Source organism: Bufo gargarizans, chromosome 9, assembly GCF_014858855.1.
Source record: "Bufo gargarizans isolate SCDJY-AF-19 chromosome 9, ASM1485885v1, whole genome shotgun sequence".
Taxonomy (NCBI): domain Eukaryota; kingdom Metazoa; phylum Chordata; class Amphibia; order Anura; family Bufonidae; genus Bufo; species Bufo gargarizans.
The window spans coordinates 83562515-83587704 of record NC_058088.1 but is presented as its reverse complement, the minus strand read 5'-3'; the positions used below and the strand labels follow the sequence as shown (position 1 = coordinate 83587704).

At 41.0% G+C, this 25190-nt stretch overlaps 1 protein-coding gene across 1 annotated transcript in view; it reads right to left on the bottom strand.

The window, feature by feature from the left end:
* Nucleotides 1-6668: 6668 nt before the first annotated feature.
* Nucleotides 6669-25190, bottom strand: part of TRPC5 (transient receptor potential cation channel subfamily C member 5) — a 302759-nt gene continuing 284237 nt past the window's right edge. The window contains exons 7-10 of the mRNA XM_044306574.1: nt 22079-22285; nt 21888-21929; nt 16144-16233; nt 6669-7376 (exon numbers count right to left, since the gene is read on the bottom strand). Of these exons, the coding sequence (XP_044162509.1) occupies nt 6669-7376; nt 16144-16233; nt 21888-21929; nt 22079-22285 (1047 nt within the window). The remainder of the gene's footprint in view (nt 7377-16143; nt 16234-21887; nt 21930-22078; nt 22286-25190) is intronic.

The following is a 25190-nucleotide window of genomic DNA, read 5'->3' as shown; positions in this document are numbered from 1 at the left end:
CAAATTAATACTTATGTGTACCATACCTATGGTTTGGTCAATGATGCATTTTTAACCACCTCAGCTCCCCTAGCTTAAACCCCCTTAATGACCAGACCACTTTTTACAATTCTGCACTACACTACTTTCACGGTTTATTGCTCGGTCATACAACTTACCACCCAAATGAATTTTACCTCCTTTTCTTCTCACTAATAGAGATTTCATTTGGTGGTATTTCATTGCTGCTGACATTTTTACTTTTTTTGATATTAATCGAAATTGACCGAAATCTTTGCAAAAAAAAGTCATTTTTCACTTTCGGTTGTAAAATTTTTCAATTAAAACTACATTTCTATATAGTTTTTTCTCTAAATTTATTGTTCTACATGTTTTTGATAAAAAAAAAATGCAACAAGTGTATATTTATTGGTTTGGGTAAAAGTTATAGCATTTACAAACTATGGTGCAAAAGTGTGAATTTCCACATTTTGAAGCAGCTCTGACTTTCTGAGCACCTGTCATGTTTCCTGAGGTTCTACAATGCCCAGACAGTAGAAACACCGCACAAATGACCCCATTTTGGAAAGTAGACGCTGAAAGGTATTCGCTGATGGGCATCGTGAGTTCATAGAAGTTTTTATTTTTTGTCACAAGTTAGCGGAAAATGTTTTTGTTTTGTTTTGTTTTTTTACACAAAGTCTCATATTCCACTAACTTGTGACAAAAAATAACATTTTACATGAACTAACCATACCCCTCACGGAATACCTTGGGGTGTCTTCTTTCCAAAATGGGTTTCACATGTGGGGTATTTATACTGCTCTGGCATTTTAGGGGCCCTAAAGCGTGAGAAGTAGTTTGGAATCCAAATTCGTAAAAATGCCCTGTGAAATCCTGAAAGTACTCATTGGAAATTGGGCCCCTTTGCGCATTTTGGCTGCAAAAAAGTGTCACACATGTGGTATCGCCGTACTCAGAAGAAGTAGGGCAATGTGTTTTGGGGTGTATTTTTACATATACCCATGCTGGGTGAGTTAAATATCTCTGTAAAAGACAACTTTTCCCATTTTTTTTTTTTTATACAAAGTTGTAATTTGACAAATATTTCTCTCACCCCAAAACACATTGCCCTACTTCTCCCGAGTACGGCGATACCGCATGTGTGACATCTTTTTGCAGTCAAGATGCGCAAAGGGGCCCAAATTCCAATTAGTACCTTTTAGGAGGGCATTTTTAGGCATTTGGATTCCAGACTTCTTCTCACGCTTTAGGACCCCTAAAATGCCAGGGCAGTATAAATACCCCACAAGTGACCCCATTTTGGAAAGAAGACACCCCAAGGTATTCCGTGAGGGGCATGGCGAGTTCCTAGAATATAGTTTTTTTTTGGCAGAAGTAAGCGGAAAATTATTTTGTAAGAGAAAAAAAATAAATTAAATAATCATTTTCCCCTAACTTGTGCCCAAAAAAAAAATATTCCAAGAACTCGCCATGCCCCTCACGGAATACCTTGGGGTGTCTTCTTTCCAAAATGGGGTCACTTGTGGGGTATTTATACTGCCCTGGCATTTTAGGGGCCCTAAAGCGTGAGAAGTCTGGAATATAAATGTCTAAAAATGCTTACGCATTTGGATTCCGTGAGGGGTATGGTGAGTTCATGTGAGATTTTATTTTTTGTCACAAGTTAGTGGAATATGAGACTTTGTAAAAAAAAAAAAAAAAAAAACAATTTCCGCCAACTTGTGCCAAAAAAATAAAAAATTCTTCTATGAACTCTCAAAAGTGATCTTTTTATAGCGCCGCAGCGATTTTACGGTGTTTTTGCAGTGATCAGAAAAAATAATATTCTGTCACTGCGGTGGGGCGGACTGAACGCAAGTGTGCGCACAAGATCAGGCCTGATCGGGCGAACACTGCGTCTTTTGTAGAGCCTATAGAACATGTCCTATTCTTGCCCGCAATTGCAGACAAGAAAAGGCATTTTCTATATAGTTCTGGCAATGTGCGGATCCGCAGAATGCGGGAAGCACATTGCCGATGTCCGTGTTTTGCGGATCCGTGGAGCCGCAAAACACATACGGACGTCTGAATGGAGCCTTACAGGGGGGTGATCAGGGAGTCTATATGGGGAGATCACCCCCCTGTAAGGCTCCATTCAGACGTCCTTATGTGTTTTGCGGATCCGTGGATCCGCAAAACACATACGGACGTCTGAATGGAGCCTGACAGGGGGGTGATCAGGGAGTCTATATGGGGTGATCAGGGGTTAATAAGTGACAGGGGGGTGTAGTGTAGTGGTGTTTGGTGCTACTTACAGAGCTAACTGTGTCCTCTGGTGGTCGATCCAAGCAAAAGGGACCACCAGAGGATCAGGTAGCAGGTATATCAGACGCTATTAACAAAACAGCGTCTGATATATCTTTCAAGGGTTAAAAAATTGCATCTACAGCCTGCCAGCGAACGATCGCCGCTGGCAGGCTGTAGATAGACTCGTTTACCTGCCGTTTCCTGTGAACGTGCGCGCCTGTGTGCGCGCGTTCAAAGGAAATCTCACATCTCGCGAGATGACGCGCCGGCGCGTCGAGGAGGAACAAACCGGCCGCCTCCGGACCGCAATCCTGCATTAGGTGGTCCGGAGGCGGTTAAAGAGCCTCTGTCAGCAAATTTGTACCTGTGAAACTGGCTGATCTGTTACATGTGCACTTGGCAGCTGTAGGCATCTGTGTTAGTCCCATATTCATATGTGTGCCCGTATTGCAAATGAGCCTCTAGAAGCGATTGGTGCGTTGCCATTACTCCTAGAGTTTTAGCTCTCTGTAACTGCTGCGCCCTCTGCACTTTGACAATGCCAGTTGTGATCACAGTTACACAGCCTTGCGCTGTCAATCAAAGTGCAGAGGGCGCATCAGTTACAGAGAGAGCAGAGCCTCTAGGTGTAATGGCAACGCCCCGTAGATCCTAGAAGTGCATTTGCATATATTAAAACTTCTGCAATGCGGGCACATATGAACATGGGACCAACACAGCGAGTTTCATAGGCACAAATCTGCTGATAGATGCCCTTTATGTTAGATTTAAATTTCTGATAATGAAATGAATTCTGTGTACAACCATTATTATTGTTGACCGAATCCAAGTATCCAAAGTGGACATCGATCCAAATTTCAGGAAAAATTTGATTTGCCTCGCACTCCATGGTAATGAATCTATTTTTCCTGAAATGGCGGTTAAAAAAAAAACATACCTCATTTGCCTGGAGGAGGCAGTCGTGGCTATCTTGAGTGCAGAAACCGTGAGAAATGTCGCTCGGGGGGACGTTTGAGTCACTGTGCTGGCTGGGTGCGGTGACATCCTCAGTGATAACGTCATCACGGCACCATGCAATATTTTGCGCGGTGTCTTCAATCAAGTTGGCCGTGACAGCCTCTCCACGATCAAATGGATTAGGTGAGTATGTCATTTTTTTTAAACTGGATTAGCCCTGGAAAGGGCTTAAATTTAATCTCAGATGCCACGATCAGCAAAGAACATGGCAACTTATGGGTTCAATGATGGAGTAGGGGTGCAATCGCCGTTCCAAGTCATTGCGCCTGCTACATACAAAGGAATGAACCAGCCGAATCGAATTTCTCATAACTTTACTCATCTCTACTTATTATCACTGTGAGTCACTATTTTGTATATACCGTTCTCTGCTGTGTCTTAAATCTATTTGGAGTTTAAAAGCTATAGTAAATTGTGACCAATTTTTTCACCTCTTCATCCTGGGCTCTCCCACTTACAACAATAAGGAAATCTTGTTATCTAACGCCAACAATCATTTCCATGGTCTGAAGGAATCATTCTAACCATATGTTTGTAATTGAGTTTCTCTGGTCTTGTATACGGAGACTGATATAGTAAGAATGCTAAGTGCAAAGATTTTATTCCTTTCCAACTTTAAATTCTCAGCTTCACTATTGGAACTTTGACAAGACTTTGTCCTATTTGAGTTTAACCTGGGCCAAACAGTAGACTACCAATATATGATATGTGAACCATGACAGATAGCTTATACAGAAGCCTTATTTTTTTGCCTACAATCACTACTGTACTTCTTCATTCTTATTTTAGATGTACTGTAAAGGTTTATTGGATAATAAAATAGTAACTCTTTCTAGAAACGGTGTTCATGAGTTCTTGAGTTAACATTTCAAATATTCGCCAGTCATAGCAATACACCATTTATATTCATCATGACCAAGAAATCACCAAAATTAAAAATGCTAGTGGTGCACAGTGTAGGAGCACACTAATTTCCATAAAACATGGATCTACAATACAATTGTAAAGTTGATCCAAGTAGAACAGTATTAGATCTTTTTTGACATATATAAGCAGCTATACAGTCATGTGAAAAAATTAGGACACCCTTTGAAAGCATGTGGTTTTTTGTAACATTTTTAATAAAAGGTTATTTCATCTCCGTTTCAACAATACAGAGAGATTAAAGTAATCCAACTAAACAAAGAAAACTGAAGAAAAGTCTTTTCAAGATCTTCTGTAAATGTCATTCTACAAAAATGCCTATTCTAACTGAGGAAAAAGATAGGACACCCTCACATGTATTCCCTCTTAAATTGGCTCAGATCTCACACAGGTATATCACACCAGGTGCACATAATTAGTAGATCGTTACTCTGCATGTTGAATGAGGCTTGCCCTATTTAAACCTCAGACATTTAGTTTGGTGTGCTCCTGACTGTTGAAGTGAGAGTGAGCACCATGGTGAGAGCAAAAGAGCTGTCAGAGGACTTCAGAAAAAAGATTGTAGCAGCCTATGAGTCTGGGAAGGGATTTAAAAAGATCTCAAAAGATTTTGAAATCAGCCATTCCACTGTCCGGAAGATAGTCTACAAGTGGAGGGCTTTCAAAACAACTGCCAACATGCCCAGGACTGGTCGCCCCAGCAAGTTCACCCCAAGAGCAGACCGCAAGATGCTAAAAGAGGTCTCCAAAAACCCTAAAGTGTCATCTCGAGAACTACAGCAGGCTCTGGCTACTGTTGATGTAGAAGTACATGCCTCTACAATCAGAAAGAGACTGTACAAGTTTAACTTGCATGGGAGGTGTGCAAGGAGGAAACCTTTGCTTTCCAAGAGAAACATCGAGGCCAGACTGACATTTGCCAGAGATAAAGTTGACAAAGACCAGGACTTCTGGAATAATGTTCTTTGGACAGATGAGTCCAAAATTGAATTATTTGGACACAACATCAGAGGACATGTTTGGTGTAAACCAAACACAGCATTCCAAGAAAAGAACCTCATACCAACTGTGAAGCATGGAGGTGGAAGTGTCATGGTTTGGGGCTGCTTTGCTGCAGCAGGACCTGGTCAGCTCACCATCATAGAATCCACGATGAATTCTACTGTGTATCAGAAGGTGCTTGAAGAACATGTGAGACCATCAGTTAGAAAATTAAAGCTGAAGCGGAACTGGACCATGCAACATGACAATGACCCAAAACATACTAGTAAATCAACCAAAGATTGGCTGAAAAAGAAGAAATGGAGAGTCCTGGAATGGCCAAGTCAAAGTCCAGATTTGAATCCCATTGAGATGCTGTGGGGTGACTTGAAAAGGGCTGTACGTGCAAGAAACCCCTCAAACATCTCACAGCTGAAAAAGTTCTGCATTGAGGAGTGGGGTAAAATTTCCTCAGACCGATGTCGAAGACTGGTAGATGGCTACAAGAACCGTCTCACTGCAGTTATTTCAGCCAAAGGAGGTAACACTCGCTATTAGGGGCAAGGGTGTCCTATCTTTTTCCTCAGTTAGAATAGGCATTTTTGTAGAATGACATTTACAGAAGATCTTGAAAAGACTTTTCTTCAGTTTTCTTTGTTTAGTTGGATTACTTTAATCTCTCTGTATTGTTGAAACGGAGATGAAATAACCTTTTATTAAAAATGTTACAAAAAACCACATGCTTTCAAAGGGTGTCCTAATTTTTTCACATGACTGTATATCATTGCCCTTTTCCCTGTGGCCCTCAACTTGCTCATATATTCCTGCAGTGTTGCCCATATTGTAGGATGCTACAGTTGTGGTTTGCAGGATACTGCAGACAGATAAATCATAGGAATACAATGTTATACAGTCACCATTCCATTTATAGTGGCAATCTAATTCAGTTCTAAAGTGCTGGGAGAGGAGGTTAAAAGATTAACAACTCTAATAAGCGAACATTACCTGTTAGCAGCTTGATATACAGTTTTCTGTGCAAACATGTCAAAACCCATATGCTGCTGGTGGAAATCACAATACAAAATTTGAAATGATGCATCAGAAAAGATAGTTTTGGCTAAATATCTGGAGAAATAGCTCTACGGACAAGCTGTTATATTATAGTGCAGCTCGGTTTGCTACACATGTTCTGCATTCCCCATTAGTGTTCTTCAATAGTCAGAAAGCCCTGCGGATGCTGAAAGACTAACATGGACGCTCAGACACAGCTTAGTAAGCTTTGATATAAAAAGCAAACGAAAATGATAAAAAAATATTGCAAAATAGATCGCTGTTAATGGACTTCCACACTCATCGATATGAACGGGAAGGAATTCCTACATTATTGAATGCTCTGTAAAAGGAAATTGTTACAAATCTATAGTTGCTAAATTTTACAGCAGTCCTATATAGTTATCTTATAGTCTTGTTGTGACCTGCTCCTCCTGCCCGTCTTTCCACTTGTTGATGAACAGATCACATGCATCTCCCCATGAGTCAAACACATCCTCTGTTGAGTCTATCAACTTGGCATTAGAAGAGCAGAGGTCGGAAGCACAGTGTAGGGAGCTGGTATGAATAGGGAGGTGATCGTGACTTGGCACGCCAATGCTCTTATCTTGACTCACCTCATTGAGGTTAATTTCACTTTTAGAGCACTCTGGCTCTGGGTCAGTTTGTTTTACTTCCTGCCACACGCAATGAGGCTGGATAAGACCATCAGAGATGGTGTATACTGGTTCACCAGCAGGCTCTGGCATGTGTCCGTTCATCTTAGAAAAGAGTAAGCCCAGTCTTTTAAAGGACTCCTTCTTGGAACTTGAAAGCCTCTGGAGTTTGTTGCCGTTTCGAATAAAGGAACGCTTATTACTAATGCCATTACTTTTAGGAGCCTCATCCATTATTTCAATCCCAGACATTGTTTTAAAGAGAGCTGAGACGTTAAAGTCTTTTTTTTTGTTGGCTACGTTGAAGGACACACTTCTTGCTTTGGGACGTTCTTCTGGCACTTCTTCTTTTTGTGAGATCTCTGTGCTGCTGGTGGAATAGCTTCTTCTTGGAGGCTTCCTGTTGCCCAGAAGATCAAGAACTTCATAGCGGAAGCTGGAGATATCTTGTTTTAGTTCCTGCAGGAAAAGAGCCAATTTAGAAAAAGACATGAAACAATAGGTGTGCATAATATTTTTTAAATATAATTTAGACTTGGGCAGATTCCTAACTGACTGGTTAAATCACATTATTTGCCTGTAAAATAATGGCGAGTCTCCGAAAAAAAAAGCAATATTTGCACATATTACATAAAGTGCTACATTGAAATCCCATGTGAAGATAATGTTGAACTCAAGTACCTACTTCAAGGACCTCTGTGAGATGTTATTTAAGTAAAGCAAGTTCTTCCCGAGAATCGCACATATAGTACTATTTGCACATATCTCCCAGTGCTATGAGAAGCTTCTGCAAGTGTTGTAATGTAATGTGTGCAACAAATAATGGGATTTCGTCTGATAAGGAGAGAATTTCTAAAAATGATTGTATACCTGGATTCCAGGGAGCAAGATATATGACCAATAAATACAGTTGCATGTCATAAGATGTATGGTATATAGACAGGGGAAATTGTACATTTGGTGTGCTGAGATATTGATTAACCGATTTGTCATTGCCTTCAGACAAATGGTGAATGTTAATGACTATTTTATGTCAGAACAATTGGGTCTAAAATAATCCGTATTATGAAGGCCTATACAGATATATGGAAATGAACATTAGGAGAAGCCATCTTGTCTGGGTTTATAAAAAGGGCAAGATGAGTTCAACCTCCTTTTGGACTGAAAATCACTAACTAGGAGATTAGGAATCTGTGTAGAGACCTTTGTTTGTAAAACTGAGAGGGTTTAGTTCGATGCAGTGCTCATTTAAGAGACAATGGATGGAAGTGCTGAGTTTTAGTTTATTCTCGGTGAATAGAAAGAGGATCTAATTTTACTATTTTTTGTAATGTTCATATTAATCATCATGTGAATGGATTTTGGTTTTTATATGATATGTCCTAAAATTGTATGTTTTAGTTTCAAAGATCATTTATTTGAGATAGTAATGTGTTTTTTTAAATAACTAGAAGTGTGGTAATTATATTATCTTCATTTAGTGTTAGAATAAGGTGAATTTCCACCGTAGTTGCAGTGTGTCACAGAATCCTGTAGAGTTAATTAGGTACACCTTCTTAAAAGTTCTCCTGAAGAGGGATTGTGGACATATCAAGCACATGTGAGGAGGCAGTCCTGTTCGGAATGGGGATTTCTCACTAGTAGCATCTCCTCTTTACAGCAGGAACTAATGATGCACCTATATCCCCCTTCTTAAGGTCTCTCTCATTATGTCTTTTTATGATGTTTATAATATCACCCAGGACAATAATTTATCTAAAAGGATGTAATGTATTTTATAGTCACCACTTGTAAGGAAACATCATTTTTCCCTAATGCCTGTGTTTTTCTAATTATTTTTGCATTGACCCCCTGAGGAGCCCGCGAGGGTGAAAAGTGTTGGGATATTTTATTTACCAACTCTATACACCAACATTCATTTTGTTTGGGGCATTATCATTGCTAATTTATACTTTTTCATATTTTTTCTTTTAGGGCTGTCTAGGGGCGGTACGAGGACAGGGAAACCCCACCATTAGGGGTGGTCCCTGGGCTGAGGTTAAACCAGGATTTGACTAGGGAAAGATTCCTCTGATAGTAATACATCAGCATTTTTACCTTAATATCTGTTCAAGGATCCTTTTTCCTCCCCGTCTACGTAGTATATTTACATTAGTTACTTAACCCGTGGTGGATGTTATATATGCAGTAATAGGTGGGCTGCATCTGCTCGCCCATGTTTTTGTTGTTATCTGTCACCAATTTTGGGCCAATTTTTTTTAGCTTGATCAAGAATAAAAGTTATATTTTAAGGGTCCTATTTCCTCTAAGTTTAAGGATTGTGGACATAGGTGTTATAAGCAAATAAGGTATCTTCACAGAGTAAAGTGTCACATAAATCTGTTTTTATCCCAATGAATAGAGGAGTTTTATGGTGTGTGTCTTGATTTAAATAGGTTTGTTTTGTATTTTTATTGACAAAGTGAATGTCTGGTGGTGTGTATACATAAATGTCTTTTAGGATTAGGAGTTTAGTCATTGATGCACATAGATATTTGCGTTCCATTGTTAAGAATTGTTGTTCAAGGTTTTGGTTAAAAATTATCTTGTTGGAGAAATTAAAAGAAAAACACAAACTTTAACATAGAACTCCAGTGCCATCTATTGGTGGGGTGGAAGTAAGACATGAGTTGTGAAATAGGTGGGGGAGTAACACAAGTGATGACACTAGTTATTGATTAACCCGACAAATCCCATTCTTAAATGGGATAAAAAGGCAGCATGAGCTGATCCTCATCATGATCATCATCCAAGGAGCAATCCATCCAAGGAGCAACTCACCACAGCAAGGAGAATAAGGCTACTTTCACACTGGCGTTTCTGGGTCCGCTTGTGAGATCTGTTTCAGGGCTCTGACAAGTGGCCCAAAACGGATCAGTTCAGCCCCAATGCTATCTGAATGGATAAGGATCCGTTCAGAATGCATCAGTTTAGCTCCGTTCCGTCTGACGATGCAGAGCCAAACGGATCCATCCTGACTTACAATGTAAGTCAATGGGGACGGATCCGTTTTTACTGACACAATATGGTGCAATTGAAAATGGATCCGTCCCCTATTGACTTTCAATGTAAGTCTGGATGGATCCGTTTTGACTTTGACTTTTTTTTTATGAATAATGCAAACGGATCCGTTATGAACAGATACAAGCATTTGCTTTATTGGTGCGGATCCGTCTGTACAGATACAAGATGGATCCGCGCCAAATGTTAGTGTGAAAGTAGCCTAAGAGAGGAGGGAATATGACCTGACTATACTACATTCCTGAACCTTGACCCTGATTTCTTGCAGGCCGATTCTTTGGTATAGTAGAGTTCTATTTGTATTTTAGGAAATTAGTTAATTATATCTATATATATATATATATATATATATATATATATATATATATATAAATGAAATATGGAGAAAACCTAACTCAGTTTTAATCTGAAACATCTGTCGGCTGGGAGAAATCAGGTGTAAATCTTTTTTTAAATATTTGTTTCCAGTTATTATTCTGACATGCGATTCATGTATTTATTATCTTTATATTCTCTAGGTTATTGAGTTTTTCTTAATTGCATAGCATTGTTTATTACCATTTTATTGTCACTGATTTCATATTTTATTCTATTTGCACTGAATTATTAATAAATATATATATTTTGTATACCTGTTTCCTTTTGTCTTCAACGCAGCACAGATAAAAGAGCTCTACTTGGCTCTTGTTTTTTTAAAGAAAATAATTTGGAATCTCCTTGATTATGCCCTTTCCGACACATGACGTACTATTACGTCATCGAAGCCACTGCATTCCCGCAATTTGACGTAATAGTACGTCATGGTGATCGGGCGGGCACCGGAGCGGTGCGCGCTCTATCACTGCAGGAGCACCGGCAGTCCCTGATAGCCGGACCCCTGCTGTATCCGCCAGCATTGTTGTAAAAGCCGATGCCGGTGGATGAACTCCTATGCTGCAGTCCGTGCTGACCGCGACATAGAAGGGGTTTGTGTCGGGTGTGGCGGGGACTCGATGTGTCAGAAGGCAGCCTGATTACGTGAAGAGGCTGCCCAATGCCTTGCACAGCATCGACACCTGCCTTCTACGGGTGCCCAGGAGATCCAGCCTCAGAAAAGAAAAAAAAAAAAAAAAGCCCCTTTACCCTTATTTTATAATAAAAAACTGAAAAACCCCCCACACATATTAGGTATCGCTGGGTCCGTAATGACCGTCTCTATAAATATATCACATGATCCACCCTGTCCAATAAACACCATAAAAAAAGTGTAAAAAAAACTGTTCAGCTAAATCTGCCTTCCAAAAATCATATGACGTTCCTTTCCTTCTGCGCCCTGCTGTGTGGCCATACAGCAGTTTATGACCACAAGTGGGGTGTTTCTGTAAACCGCAGAATCAGTGTAATAAATATTGAGTTTTGTTTGGCTGTTAACCCTTACTTTGCTACTGGAAAAAATTGATTAAAATGTAAAATCTGCCAAAAAATTCTAAGCCTTCTAACGTCCCCAAAAAATAAAATGTTATTTTTAAAATGATCTAAACATGAAGTAGACATATGGGAAATGTAAAGTAATAACTATTATATGAGGTATCACTATCTATTATAAAAGTAGAGAAATATAAATTTTTAAATTTGGGAATTTTTCAAAATTTTGGGTAAATTGGGGATTTTTTCACAAATAAGGTTGAAATATATTGACTCAAATTTATGACTTTTATCATGAAGTACAATGTGTCACGAGAAAACAGTCTCAGAATTGCTTGGATAAGTAGAAGTGTTCCAAAGCTTTTACCACATAAAGTCACACATGTCAGATTTGCAAAAAATTGCCTGGGCAAAAGAGCAAAAACTGGCCCGGGGTAGAAGGGGCTATAGATCCTGACTTGTTTACATAAATAAAAGACTGTTTTTCAGAAGCAGTATAAATATTCTGACATTTATGTGGTATTACTATCCATCTTAAGAGCAGAGAAATTCAAATTTAGAAAATAGCTAATTTTTCAAAGTTTTATGTAAATTGTAATTTTTTTTTTAAAAGGTAAAACATATTGACTCAAATTTACCACTAACATGAAGTATAACAAACTCAGAATTAGTGTTGAGCGAATCAAACCATCTGAAGTGAAATTCAATCCAAAGTTTAAGAAAAATTTGATTCCCAACTAATCCAAATTTCCTTGCGCTTCATGGTAACAAATTGTGTTTTTCCTAAAGTGGCAGCTCCACGTGTTACAAAGTGAAAGTAAGAAGCCTGGATCCCCAATAATGCCCTGCAGACAGCCAATCAGCAGGTAGCTAGCCACTGTGATGTCACAGCCATTTAAAAGCTTAATCCCCCGTGGTCTCCACCATTTCACTATGAGCGGAGCATAGGAGAGACGTGAAAAGCGCTAAGGACAGTGTCGCTAAAAGCTTTTAATTGTGGAATATTGGATAGGGAGAGTGCAGGGACAGTGTACGGAGATCATAGGAAGAGCACAGGAAGACTGCAGGGACTGTAATCTGAAGCTGACGTGATCCATAGGAGATGGTACTCTTCTTAGGATCTTCCTACACTGTCCCTGCACTCTCCCTATCCAATATTCCACAATTAAAAGCTTTTAGCGACACTGTCCCTAGCACTTTTCACAGAGAAATCTAATTGAACAGTGTACTCCTTGTTTAATAAACTATTCTATTAGGCCTTGATGCTCAAATTGGGGTGAATAAGCTGTGTAATATAACAGTTACTGGGGTGTCCATCTGCCTGCCTAGAAGAGGTTAAATTAAACAATAAAATAAAAAACATACTAGTCATGAAGAGACAAATGTACTATATTCCTTAAGTCACTCTGTATTTAGATCATTTGAGGATGATACCCATGCTGGCCCCCTATACCTGCGAAACATCAGTCATGAAGACACTGGGGAACATATATCAAAACTGGTGTAATGGAAAACTGGCTTAGTTGCCCATAGCAACCAATCAGATTTCACCTTTCATTTTCCAAAGGGGCTCTGAAGAATGAAATGTGGAATCTGATTGGTTTACATCAGTTTTAATAAATCTCCCCCACCGTGCCCAAATACTGTACCTGCTATTATGTACACCCAATATATCAGGATACTGCAGATCTATACCTGCTACACTTCACTAGGAAGCTGGATCTCTATACATACTGTTATACTGTAAACATATCAAGAATTTACACCACTATAGCTGGTGTACATAACCACCATTAGGGTACTACAGTTCAGTCTCCCGATGCCTGTCCTCATCATGCCCCTTCACCTTCTGGCTCCATCCACACCTCTGTCAGCTCAGTGTTTCCTGATCCATTCTGTCTGTGACCCCAAAGGTGACTGACACCATCTACAGGGATGTGAACCCTATCAGTCACTTCACCTATTGCTGTACTAGACAGCTGGTCTCCCTCCTATCGCTCTCTGCTCCCGCAGTCCTTCTTCAATTCTGATGCTCCCTGGTCTGTTCTTTATAGAGGACTGCTCAGTGGCCTTACACTTCCCATGGCTGCTACATCTCTAAGAGACGCATTGGCTCCCTGCTGTATCCCGCTATCATGCTCTGAGCTGCCAGTGAAGGGTAATAGAGTGTTTGCTAGCTGTCCGCTCCCGATCCATCATTGTACCCAAATGTTTCTGCAACCTGAAAATGCAAATCAAGATATGTCAAATTTCCAGGGAGAGTGCCTGAAATATGGGACTGTCCCACCGCATCTGGAATGGTTGGGAGGTCTGTTAAAGGGGTATTCCCATCTTAGACATTGGGGGCATAACAGTATACGTAGAATGGAGCCTGCAAAGTGCCAGATGGCGCACCATGCATGTGCGGCCACTCTCCATTTCTATGGGACTGCCGAAAATAGCCGAGCACTGGGTCAGCTATTTCCATTAGCCCAATAGAAGTGAATGGAGCCATGGCTTCGCTTGCACAGTCTGCTTCCCATTCATTTCAATGGGACTTCCGAAAATAGCCTATTCCGTCACTCCTATAGAAAGGAATGGAGGGCGGTCACACATGCACGGTGCGCCCTCCAGCACTTTTCGGGCTCCGTTCTATGTATAGGTGCAAGTCCCAGGTGGGACACACACCTATCAGACATTTTGGGCATGTCCTAGAGCAGGGATCAGCATCCTTTGGCACTCCAGCTGCTGTGAAACTACAACTCCCAGCATGAAAACGTACTATTCTTATAACTCTCGCAGAAGTGAAAGGAGAATTTTGGGAGTTGTAGTTTCAGAACAGCTGGAGTGCTGGAGGTTGCTGATTCCTGTCCTAGAGATATGCCCCCCAAAGTCCATGATGGGACAACCCCTCTAATGATTGCTGTATTGTACTGCTAGAGGCCTAGATAAGGCAGCATAGTAACGGTATACACACAGATAAAGTCCTGTGCACTGGGACTGTACTCCATCACTTTATACAAACCTTATTCACATAGTGAAGATGTAAAAATTTTGCATCAGTATTTTGAAATTTAAAGCAGGTGTAGGACCTAACACGGGGAAAATACTGTATAGTGGAGGGAGTTTAATGCCTTTTAAAATATTCTTTGTACCTCACCTAATTATGGTTTGTGAATACCGAGCAAATCTGCAGTATGGGAATAAGGTCTGGTTATTGAATTTCTTAGTGTCTGACCCATTTCAGCTGCCATAAAGCACACATTTGCTGTACAGTTTAAATAATAGTAACGTCTCCAATATGGCTGATCCCAGGGAAGTTTGAAAAAAATATGCAGACCAGAATACATGAATTATTCCCTTTTTGTGGACACTCAAGCGAGATCGACAGTGTGCTTATAATAGTAGTAAGAAGATAACAATGTGAAAAGAGGGCAGGCAGCAGATTTCATAGCTGCATGATCTTTCATCATAGATGGTGAGAAGACCAGCTGTGAGGAGGAACAATTGCTTTCTGCGAGACGTGTGTATCCAAGTGTGACATATGAATGTTTCATGTGCCTGGCACAAACACACGCAGCTACGTATGTACCATATATCCCTGATTAACTGTTCACATGTTGACTGTTAGTGGTTTGCTCTTAAAACATTACTATGTATTTCAGGCCCAGAACCTAATATGAAATTGTGCTGTACTGGCCCAATTACCCATTAAATGGGTTGTCCAGCTCAGAAAACCCATTAGTTAATAGAGCAACCCCTTGTTCAGCATCCTCATCTTTTGCTCAGAGAAGAGAGTGGTTACAAAGAACATCTCTCTCTGGAGGACCTTTCCTATCCTGCATTACACATATATCACATTGATTTCTATGGGCACAATGTAATACTTTATTTCCCCTGTGGTTTGCGCTGCAGGGCAACTGAACACTTACTACCAGGTTTCTCCACAGATTACAGCTGATTACTGTGGTTCCCAGCATGGGGACACTTTGTACAATTCCAAAAAGAAGAAAAGCTTTTGACATCTGGTCTCATGATGCAGTACTGCGTGGTTACTGTGGTGCTTTGCCAGTGGGTTTTTGGGGTCCAGTGCCAAGGGGGCTGTTCGCCTTCTTTATCTTGCTACAAAGGGGCACTGTGGCAGTGGTCGCCACATGGTGCTGTGCCAAATTAGAGTAGGACCCACTTGAAGAAGGCAAACTTGATGTGGTGAGTGGGCCTATGCATTTTGATTCCAAACGTATAGTAAGTGCCTCAATGGAGACGCTTATAAGTTATGCCGCGATCAATGCATGACATGTGGATGTGCAACCCATGTCTTTTCTTTTTGGAATAGGAACACGTTGCAATCAACTTATTATCAATGGACTGTCCTAACAATTAGGTACTGCCCAAAGTAGACAGCCCCTTCAATAAATATTCGATCACTGTTGAGAACTAGCAAGTACTAATCTATTTAGATGTTCGCATGTTAAGGCCACATGCTTTTGGCCGTTGCTGGCCATGGCCCGTTTGGCCATTCACTTGGGGTTCCTCTCTGTGCCTCTGCACCGCAAAAAAATAGATCCAATATACGTGTATCAAGGTGAAGAATGTCACTCTCCATTAATTTCTTTGGAGGTAAAGAAAGTCAGAGGTTGATATATACCTAATAGATTTTTATGACATCCATATTGCCATCAATAACTAACATGGGAATACCCTTTTAAAGGTGTAATAAAGGTTGGTATTTATTTGTAGAAAATATATATATTACACACAAGATACAAAAATGCTTTATTACCTTGAAATTTTCTTCTGTTAACCCTTCATTTGTTTTTGAATTCCTAATCATTGCTGCAACGTATCGTTTGACCAGATTTCTGATAACTTCCTGTAGTGAAAGAAAATATTCTGGAATATTAGAAAGTTGAAAAAAAATAAAGAAAAGCATATACAAACATGTTAAATGCTAACATCTATTTCTATATATTACATTTTAGATTATTTCTTGCTAATATGATGTGAAAAAAGTAAGAAAATGAAATTATATTTGTAAATGGAACAGTTAATGGAGTTATTAGTTGAACTAGTTATTTAAACATAATGGGGCATTTATCATTTCATGTGAACCTGAAAACAGGCATTAAAAAGTTGCAAAGTTTGGCGCACACTTTAGTTATGCAAAACTTTAAGACTCTTTAGGAGTTACATAATTTGCCACTTTTCAAAGTGGCGAACGGTGTGGGGCAGTGTAGCTGGCCTGTTACATTGACTAGACCAGCTCAATTGTAAGTGCCCAGGCTCCTCTGCCTTCTTTTCACTTTACTCCTCCCCAGCCTCTTCCTTTGCCCTATCGATGAGGCAAGAGACTTGGAGGGCGGGCAAAGGCAGAGACTGGGGAGGAGTAAAGTGAAAAGAAGGCAGAGCAGTCTGGGCACCTACACACAGAACGCCGCCCCTGGGCACTTGCGAGTGCTCATTTGCATATGAATTAAACTTCGTTTTTTCCTGCTGGTGCAAGTCTAAAGAAAAGAACAAAGGTACCGTTACAATCCTGTATAGGTGTGCTACAGAGCCATGTAAGCACTGTATATGACCATATGGAGGTGACAGACTCCCTTTAATAACTCTGTCGCTAGCATAAAGAGATTAATACCGGCATGTAAAACGCTGGTCTTGATAAATGTCTCCAATGTAAGATAACTTGTAAAGCACTGTGGTAAATAAACTACAGTATAGTCAATTATAAACTACCGTATTTTTCGCCCCATAAGACGCACTTTTCCCCCCCAAAAAATCGGGGGGAAATGCCCCTGCGTCTTATGGGGCGAATGCTGACAATTTAACATCGCTGGATGCGATGTAGCGTGAGCTGGGGCCGGGGGAGGGACTGGGAGGAGGAGCTGGGGGCCGGGAATAGCGGCGGGGCGGTGCAATCAGTGTAGTATAGCACCGCCCCGCCGCTCCGGTATACTAATATTAAATGTCTTAGTCGATTAAAATGTATTATTTATGCCCCCTCACTCCTATATTGCTAATCGTACCTTAAATCCTATTCCTAGGTGCTGTAATGCAGGCTGGGCGGGCGGCAGCGTAACTCCTTGATGTCACGTGCCTGCGCCGCCTACTTTATGAACTTTATACTTTATGAATGAAGCAGGCGGCGCAGGCAAGTGACGTCAGCGAGTGACGCGCCGGCCGCCCGGCCTGCATTACAGCACCTAGGATGAGGATTTAAGGTTCGATTAGCAATATAGGAGTGAGGGGGCATATCTAATGCAATTTAATTGAATAAGACAATTAATATTAGTATACAGGCGGCGGCGGCGGTGGCAGGGGGGGGTGCGATCTATTGGATGATCGAGCTGATGGCACAGTTAAGGGGGGGGGGGGTCTGTGGATGCCACTGTTATGGGCTGGGGGGCTGTGGATGGCACTGTTATGGGCTGGGGGGCTGTGGATGGCACTGTTATGGGGTGGGGGGTCTGTGGATGGCACATATGTAACAGTGCCACCCACAGATCCCCCCTGTAACAGTGCCATCCACAGATCCCCCCTGTAACAGTGCTATCCACAGATCCCCCCCCTGTAACAGTGCCATCCACAGATCCCCCCCTGTAACAGTGTCCGTCATCCACAGATCCCCCCATAACAGTGTCCGTCATCCACAGATCCCCCCATAACAGTGTCCGTCATCCACAGATCCCCCCATAACAGTGTCCGTCATCCACAGATCCCCCCATAACAGTGTCCGTCATCCACAGATCCCCCATAATAGTGTCCGTCATCCACAGATCCCCCCATAACAGTGTCCGTCATCCACAGATCCCCCCCATAACAGTGTCCGTCATCCACAGATCCCCCCCATAACAGTGTCCGTCATCCACAGATCCCCCCCATAACAGTGTCCGTCATCCACAGATCCCCCCCATAACAGTGTCCGTCATCCACAGATCCCCCCCATAACAGTGTCCGTCATCCACAGATCCCCCCCATAACAGTGTCTGTCATCCACAGATCCCCCATAAAAGTGTCCGTCATCCACAGATCCCCCCATAACAGTGTCTGTCATCCACAGATCCCCATAACAGTGTCCTTCACAGATCCCCAGTAATAGTGCCACCCACAGACCACCATTAGTTCCAAACCCACCAAAAGCACACCTTTTGGTTAAAAATAATTTTTTTCTTATTTTCCTCCCCAAAAACCTAGGTGCGTCTTATGGGCCGGTGCGTCCTATAGGGCGAAAAATACGGTATCTATGCATTTTCAAACTTCCAGTAGTTAGGAATTTTTATTTACTTTCCTCACAGAAGATTTCTGCACAAATTGGTCATAAAATGTGATCTGTTCATTATTTAAGTCACAACAATAGACAATCACAGTCTTCTTAAACTAATAACACACAAAGCATTAAATGTTAGCATGTTTTTATTGAACACACCATGCAAACATTCACAGTGCAGGTAGAAAAAGTATGTGAACCCCCAGACTAATGACATCTCCAAGAGCTAATTGGAGTGAGGTGTCAGCCAACTGGAGTCCGATCAATGAGATGAGATTGGAGGTGTTGGTAACAGCTGCCCTGCCCTATAAAAAACACACACCAGTTCTGGGTTTGCTTTTCACAAGAAGCATTGCCTGATGCGAATGATGCCTCACACAAAAGAGCTCTCAGTAGACCTATGATTAAGAATTGTTGACTTGCATAAAGCTGGAAAGGGTTATAAAAGTATCTCCAAAAGCCTTGCTGTTCATCAGTCCACGGTAAGACAAATTGTCTATAAATGGAGAAAGTTCAGCACTGCTGCTACTCTCCCTAGGGGTGGCCGTCCTGTAAAGATGACTGCAAGAGCACAGGGCAGACTGCTCAATGAGGTGAAGAAGAATCCTAGAGTGTCAGCTAAAGACTTACAAAAGTATCTGGCATATGATAACATCCCTGTTAGCAAATCTACGATACGTAAAACACTAAACAAGAATGGATTTTATGGGAGGATACCACAGAGGAAGCCACTGCTGTCCAAAAAAAAACATTGCTGCACGTTTACAGTTTGCACACGAGCACCTAGGATGTTCCACAGCAGTACTGGCAAAATATTCTGTGGACAGATGAAACCAAAGTTGAGTTGTTTGGAAGAAACACACAACACTATGTGTGGATAAAAAGAGGCACAGCACGCCAACATCAAAGCCTCATCCCAACTCTAAAGTATGGTGGTAGGGGCATCATAGTTTGGGGCTGCTTTGCTGTGTCAGGACCTGGAAGGATTGCTATCATCGAAGGAAAAATTTATTCCCAAGTTTATCAAGACATTTTGAAGGAGAACTTAAGGCCATCTGTCCACCAGCTGAAGCTCAACAGAAGATGGGTGTTGCAACAGGACAACGCCCCAAAGCATAGAAGTAAATCAACAACAGAATGGCTTAAACAGAAGAAAATACGCCTTCTGGAGTGGCCCAGTCAGAGTCCTGACCTCAACCTGATTGAGATGCTGCAGCGTGACCTCAAGAAAACGATTCACACCAGACATCCCAAGAATATTGCTGAACTGAAACAGTTCTGTAAAGAGGAATGGTCAAGAATTACTCCTGACCGTTGTGCACATCTGATCTGCAACTACAGGAAACGTTTGGTTGAAGTTATTGCTGCCAAAGGAGGTTCAACTAGCTATTAAATCCAAGGGTTCACATACTTTTTCCACCTGCACTGTGAATGTTTACATGGTGTGTGCAATAAAAACATGGTAACATTTAATTCTTTGTGTGTTATTAGTTTAAGCAGACTGTGATTGTCTATTGTTGTGACTTAGATGAAGATCAGATCATATTTTATGACCAATTTGTACAGAAATCCATATAATTCCAAAGGGTTCACATACTTTTTCTTGCAACTTTATATAGCGCTGACATATTCCACAGCGCTTTATAGAGATTATCATCATTTGCTGTCCCCAGTGGAGCTCACAATCTACAGTAAGTACCCTATTAGTATGTCTTTGGAGTGTGGGAGAAAACCCGCCAAATATGGGAAGAATATACAAACTCCATGCAGATGTTGTCCTTGGTTGGAATTGAACCTAGGACCCCAGTTCTAAGCATGTTGAATAATAAAACTTTCAATCTACATTAACAAATCTCTGTATATGCTTATCTAGTTAAACACTGATGGTTGAAAGGTTTACAACCCCTTAAAGGGACCCTCCAATCCCATAATGACATTTTTTTAAATCTGCCCACAGTAAGCCACGTTGCATTTTTTTTACCCCCATATACCTGTTTTTCATGTCAGTGCTTTCCTTCCCCTATTCTCAGCATCAGTGCATCCTGGCATGCAACCAGCATGCTCTGAGCTGTAATGTTTTCCAGCACATGTTCTGCTGGCCTGCCATGCTGTTCTCTCTGCAGTAGTTATGCCTCCTACACTTCCATTCTCCATATTAGTTAAGCAAAGTATATCCTGTAAAACATTATATAGCTAAGCAGCAGGCTGGGTTTGATTTAAAAAAAACTCATCAGGAAGCTGATAAAACCAGGAAGTTCTGCCTGTATACATCTTGTGATCTTGATCATGTGTCGTATACCATGGAGACCAGGGTATATGGGCAAATCATCAGTACAGACAAGATGACATCATAACTGCAACATCGGGGAGGATCGAAGTGCCAGCGCTTGAGGCAGTTGGGGACAAAAATAGTTAAGTATACATTCTTGTACTATTTTATCAGTAATGATGGCTCTGGGGACCCTCTAAGCCAGGGATGGCCAACCTGAGGCTCTCCAGCTGTTGCAAAACTACAACTCCCATCATGCCCAGACTGCCAACAGCTATCAGCTTACAGCAGGGCATTGTGGGAGTTGTAGTTTTACAACAGCTGGAGAGCCGCAGGTTGGCCAGCCCTGCTCTAAGCCATAAAATACATGACTATAATATGACTTTATATAACCTTCCAGTTGTACAGAGCCATAATAACATGCCCATAGAAGTCTGTGGGTCCTTGCTGTATTCATATGGAGGCATAGAGAGACTTTTTTTTTTCCGGATGGATTCCAAATAAATCCAACAGAAAAACCATTGTGCTTTGTCCCATTAGACTTGATAATTATGGAGCTATTTGCCACTAGTACGGAGGCACCTTTGGCTTTGTAGTCAGAACCGCAGGTACCTCATGTGCCTTACTGGAAGAAGATAAATATAAAATGTATTTAAAAAAAACATGTAAATGCAATGGAAGGAAATCGTCCACATTGGAATGCTATTTGTGTCTCTGCCTCTCTTGTCAGTTACCTAATAAAATTTGATCGTTTTATTAAATGCAAATTCTAAATTGCATTAACCTGCCTTAAAGAGGCAGAGAGCCAAAAAGGAGTCACCGGCATTTGCAGAAAAGTCAGACATATTTTATTCTGCTTTAAGCACAGAATGCAGGAGCTTTGTGACAGAACGCACTATGAGGGAATGTCTATTCCTGCTTGTCACAAATGTTTTGAGTCAAGCTTTGCCAAAAAGACAGGTCTGTAACAATGTAATGCAGCAGAGCTTACCTGGTAATGCTGATTTTGAATCAGGTTGTCAGCATGCCGCTCCTGCAATAAAAAAAAATGTATATGTGAATTTCCCTAAGCATCCATTTAATCGCTATGCAGTATTGTTTCCAAGGTTCATGGGACTAAATCGAACAAGGTCAGGGATAATATTTTAAATGAATGTGTTATAATAGGGTAATGTGTCTTACAGTAAAGGTTTTTAGATTTTCATGTTGTCGCTGGAGCTCCTCTTCACGTTTCCCTGGGCACAGCTGATAGTGGATCCACTTGCACAGATACCAGATAGATTTTGGGCTGGCGATAATATTAAATGGAGGTGGCAGAGTACCACCTTCATCAAAGTAACTCATCCACAGTTTTGTCCTTGCAAACTTCCATTCAATGTCAGCATGATCCTGCCAAAGAAATGATGTAATTTAATCCAAGGTGACTGCAAAAAGTGCCATCCTTCCATTGCAGCAGACAATGCAATTGGTTGATCTGCCTTACATTCATATATCTAAATGTTACAGTGTTGGAGTGGAGTTCTTTGAACCTACCAGATAAAATGGTTTTGAGGGCCCATCCTTTATTATAAAGAACATTAGTGTAGACATCAAGCTTCCATTGCATCATTAACTTTGCATATGCAAGATATTAATATCAATTAAAATTAAATGTATTATTGTAACGGTCGCGTACACACACACACAGGGGGGAGGATAGTGACCACTGCGCTCCACCCTCACCCCTAGCCCTGCCTACTTGCCTCACGAGTCCTGATGACAGGGGACAACTGGACGGCAGTCCCTAACTAACAGCAAGAATGGCCAGATGGCTGGGAGCCTCCTCTGGTGCTTACTGCTGTGTATGGCGCCATTTGGGCTGGATGCCTTCAGAGGTATCAGAATCTCATCTACACACTGAGAAGCAATGCGTTCCTTACAATGGTCATCTCAAAAGTCCTTTTCAGCTAAGCAAAGTATACAGCTGCCAAACCTTGGATCTGAAGGCTGTGTAATGGTAGCTTTTAGCACCCGCTAGTTTAACCATTTATTAGATGCCCTTAATTGCTTCTGTATCACAGTGCTTCAAAATGATCTAAGTTTTAACATTTTCCATAATCCTAATCTTTTCTTTTTTATAGTGACAAGAGGTAGCTAGGCATAGTTACCTTTCATGAGTCTGAGAGACATGGGTGCAAAACCCTGTGGCCGTTTCCTTTAATGTTTTTGCCATTTTTATGCTTTTTTGGGGTGTTTTTACCATTTTATACATCATGTTACTTTGAAGTTTTAGTACCATTTTTGCAAAAGAAAAATGTTCAAGACGTCCTCTGGGTGTATCATTTTTCCTACAGGCTACTCTGTAGAACTTTCTAAAACAGTAAAAAATGCAAATCAAAGGCGTAACTAGAAAAAATATTTTAAAGGTTTTGAACACCTTGCTGGCAATTTTCCATGTTTGCAGTTCACTCATTTTGGGGTACAAATAATTGCTTTTTATTTGTTTTTTCTTAAAAATACCAGCAGTTTTTATCCTACAGGGTTAAGTTTCAGCCCATCTGATGGCTGTATCTTATTCACACTGAGCTGATGGCTCCATGTGTAGGTTTCATCTCTGAACTCCTGACAGCTCATAAACACTAATTTAAAGGGGTTTTACGAGATCCTTTTACTGATGACTTATCCTCTGGATAGGTCATCAGTATCTAATCGGAGTTTGACACCCAGGACTCCTGCCGATTAGCTGTTTGAGAAGGCATCGACACTCACAGTAGCTCTGCGGCCTTCTCACAGCTTTCTCTAGGTTATGTGACATCACATTCATCGGTCACATGGCAAAGGCGCAGCTCAGCCCCATTGAAGTGATTGGAGCTGAGCTGCAATACCAAGAATAGCCATCATCAAATGTACAGCACAGTGCTTGGTGAGCACAGAGAAGGCCGCAGCCCTACTGAGAGCACAAATGTCTTCTTAAACAGCTGATCGGTGGGGGGTCTCAGGTGTCAGAACCCCACTGACCAGATACTGATGACCTATCCAGAGGGATACAGAGGTGAGATCTTCATTAATAAAATTCATATTTTTACCAGTGCCCCCACAAAATGAGAAAGTATTAAGACTGGCGTTAGAAATGCTGCGGACATGCCATAACTGGCAATAAGTCGTAACAACACTGTTTAAAATGAATAAGGATTATGACCTTTTACAGATCTGCAAAGATCTGATATTTCTACTCGGGATTTCAAATGTCAAAATATACAAGCCAAACCAGTATAAATGCAGATTTATATTAATTAATTACCCCTTATAACAAATAAAACGGAAATGCTCAATAGCTGATTTGACACTTATGGTAGAATGTGGCACTCGTGTCCTGTTAGTCGGGTGCTCTAGTTGTGGGGTTCCACCCCCCTAGAAAGCGAAAATTAAAATAAACTTAGGCACGCCTTGAGAATTGTTTGAAGTATTGTGTTGATTTTTATTTGGTTTTCATATGCAAGGCAACTTATTTGTGTACTCGTGATGTTTTGGTCCTACATGGACCTTTTTCAAACACTAGTTGCCATAGGAAGAAAAAGAGATAAGTGATGTGAGGACGGTGACTTCTCACCATGTGTTTGGTCTCCTCGCCATTTATTTTTTTCTGAGCATGAGCAGACCGCAATGCCGGATCCGGCATTAATGCATTTCAATGGGAAAAAACCCGGCATTCCGGCAAGTGTTCTAGAATTGTGGACGGAGATAAAACCGTAGCATGCTGCGGTATTATCTCCATCCTGAAAAGGCAAAAAGACTGAACTGAAGACATCCTGATGCATCCTGAACAGATCGCTCTCCATTCAGAATCATTAGGATAAAACTGATCAGTTCTTTTCCACTATTGAGCCCTACCACGGAACTCAATGCCGGAAAAGAATAATGCAAATGTGAAAGTACCCTAAGTTGCAATGCATATGAAAACAAAATAAAAATCAACACAATACTTTAAACAATTCTTAAGGAGTGCCTACGTCTATTTTAATTTTCGCTCAATAGCTGATTTGAGTCAGATCCATAATGACACTAAATAATATCAAATCAGGGCACAAATGCTTACAATGCTACATTTTTGCAGTGCAACTAAGTTTGCCACATGGTGGCAGTATAGTCAATCTAATCTCGTCTATACTTTGAAGCTAGAAACAGCAACAGAATTGGAAAAAAAAGTATCACATATTTATTGACTATATTGTATCAATGACTGCAAATGGAGCATACACAGCATCAAGAGGTCTCTAGATTCACTGCCAGACACAAAAATACAAGGATCCCTGCA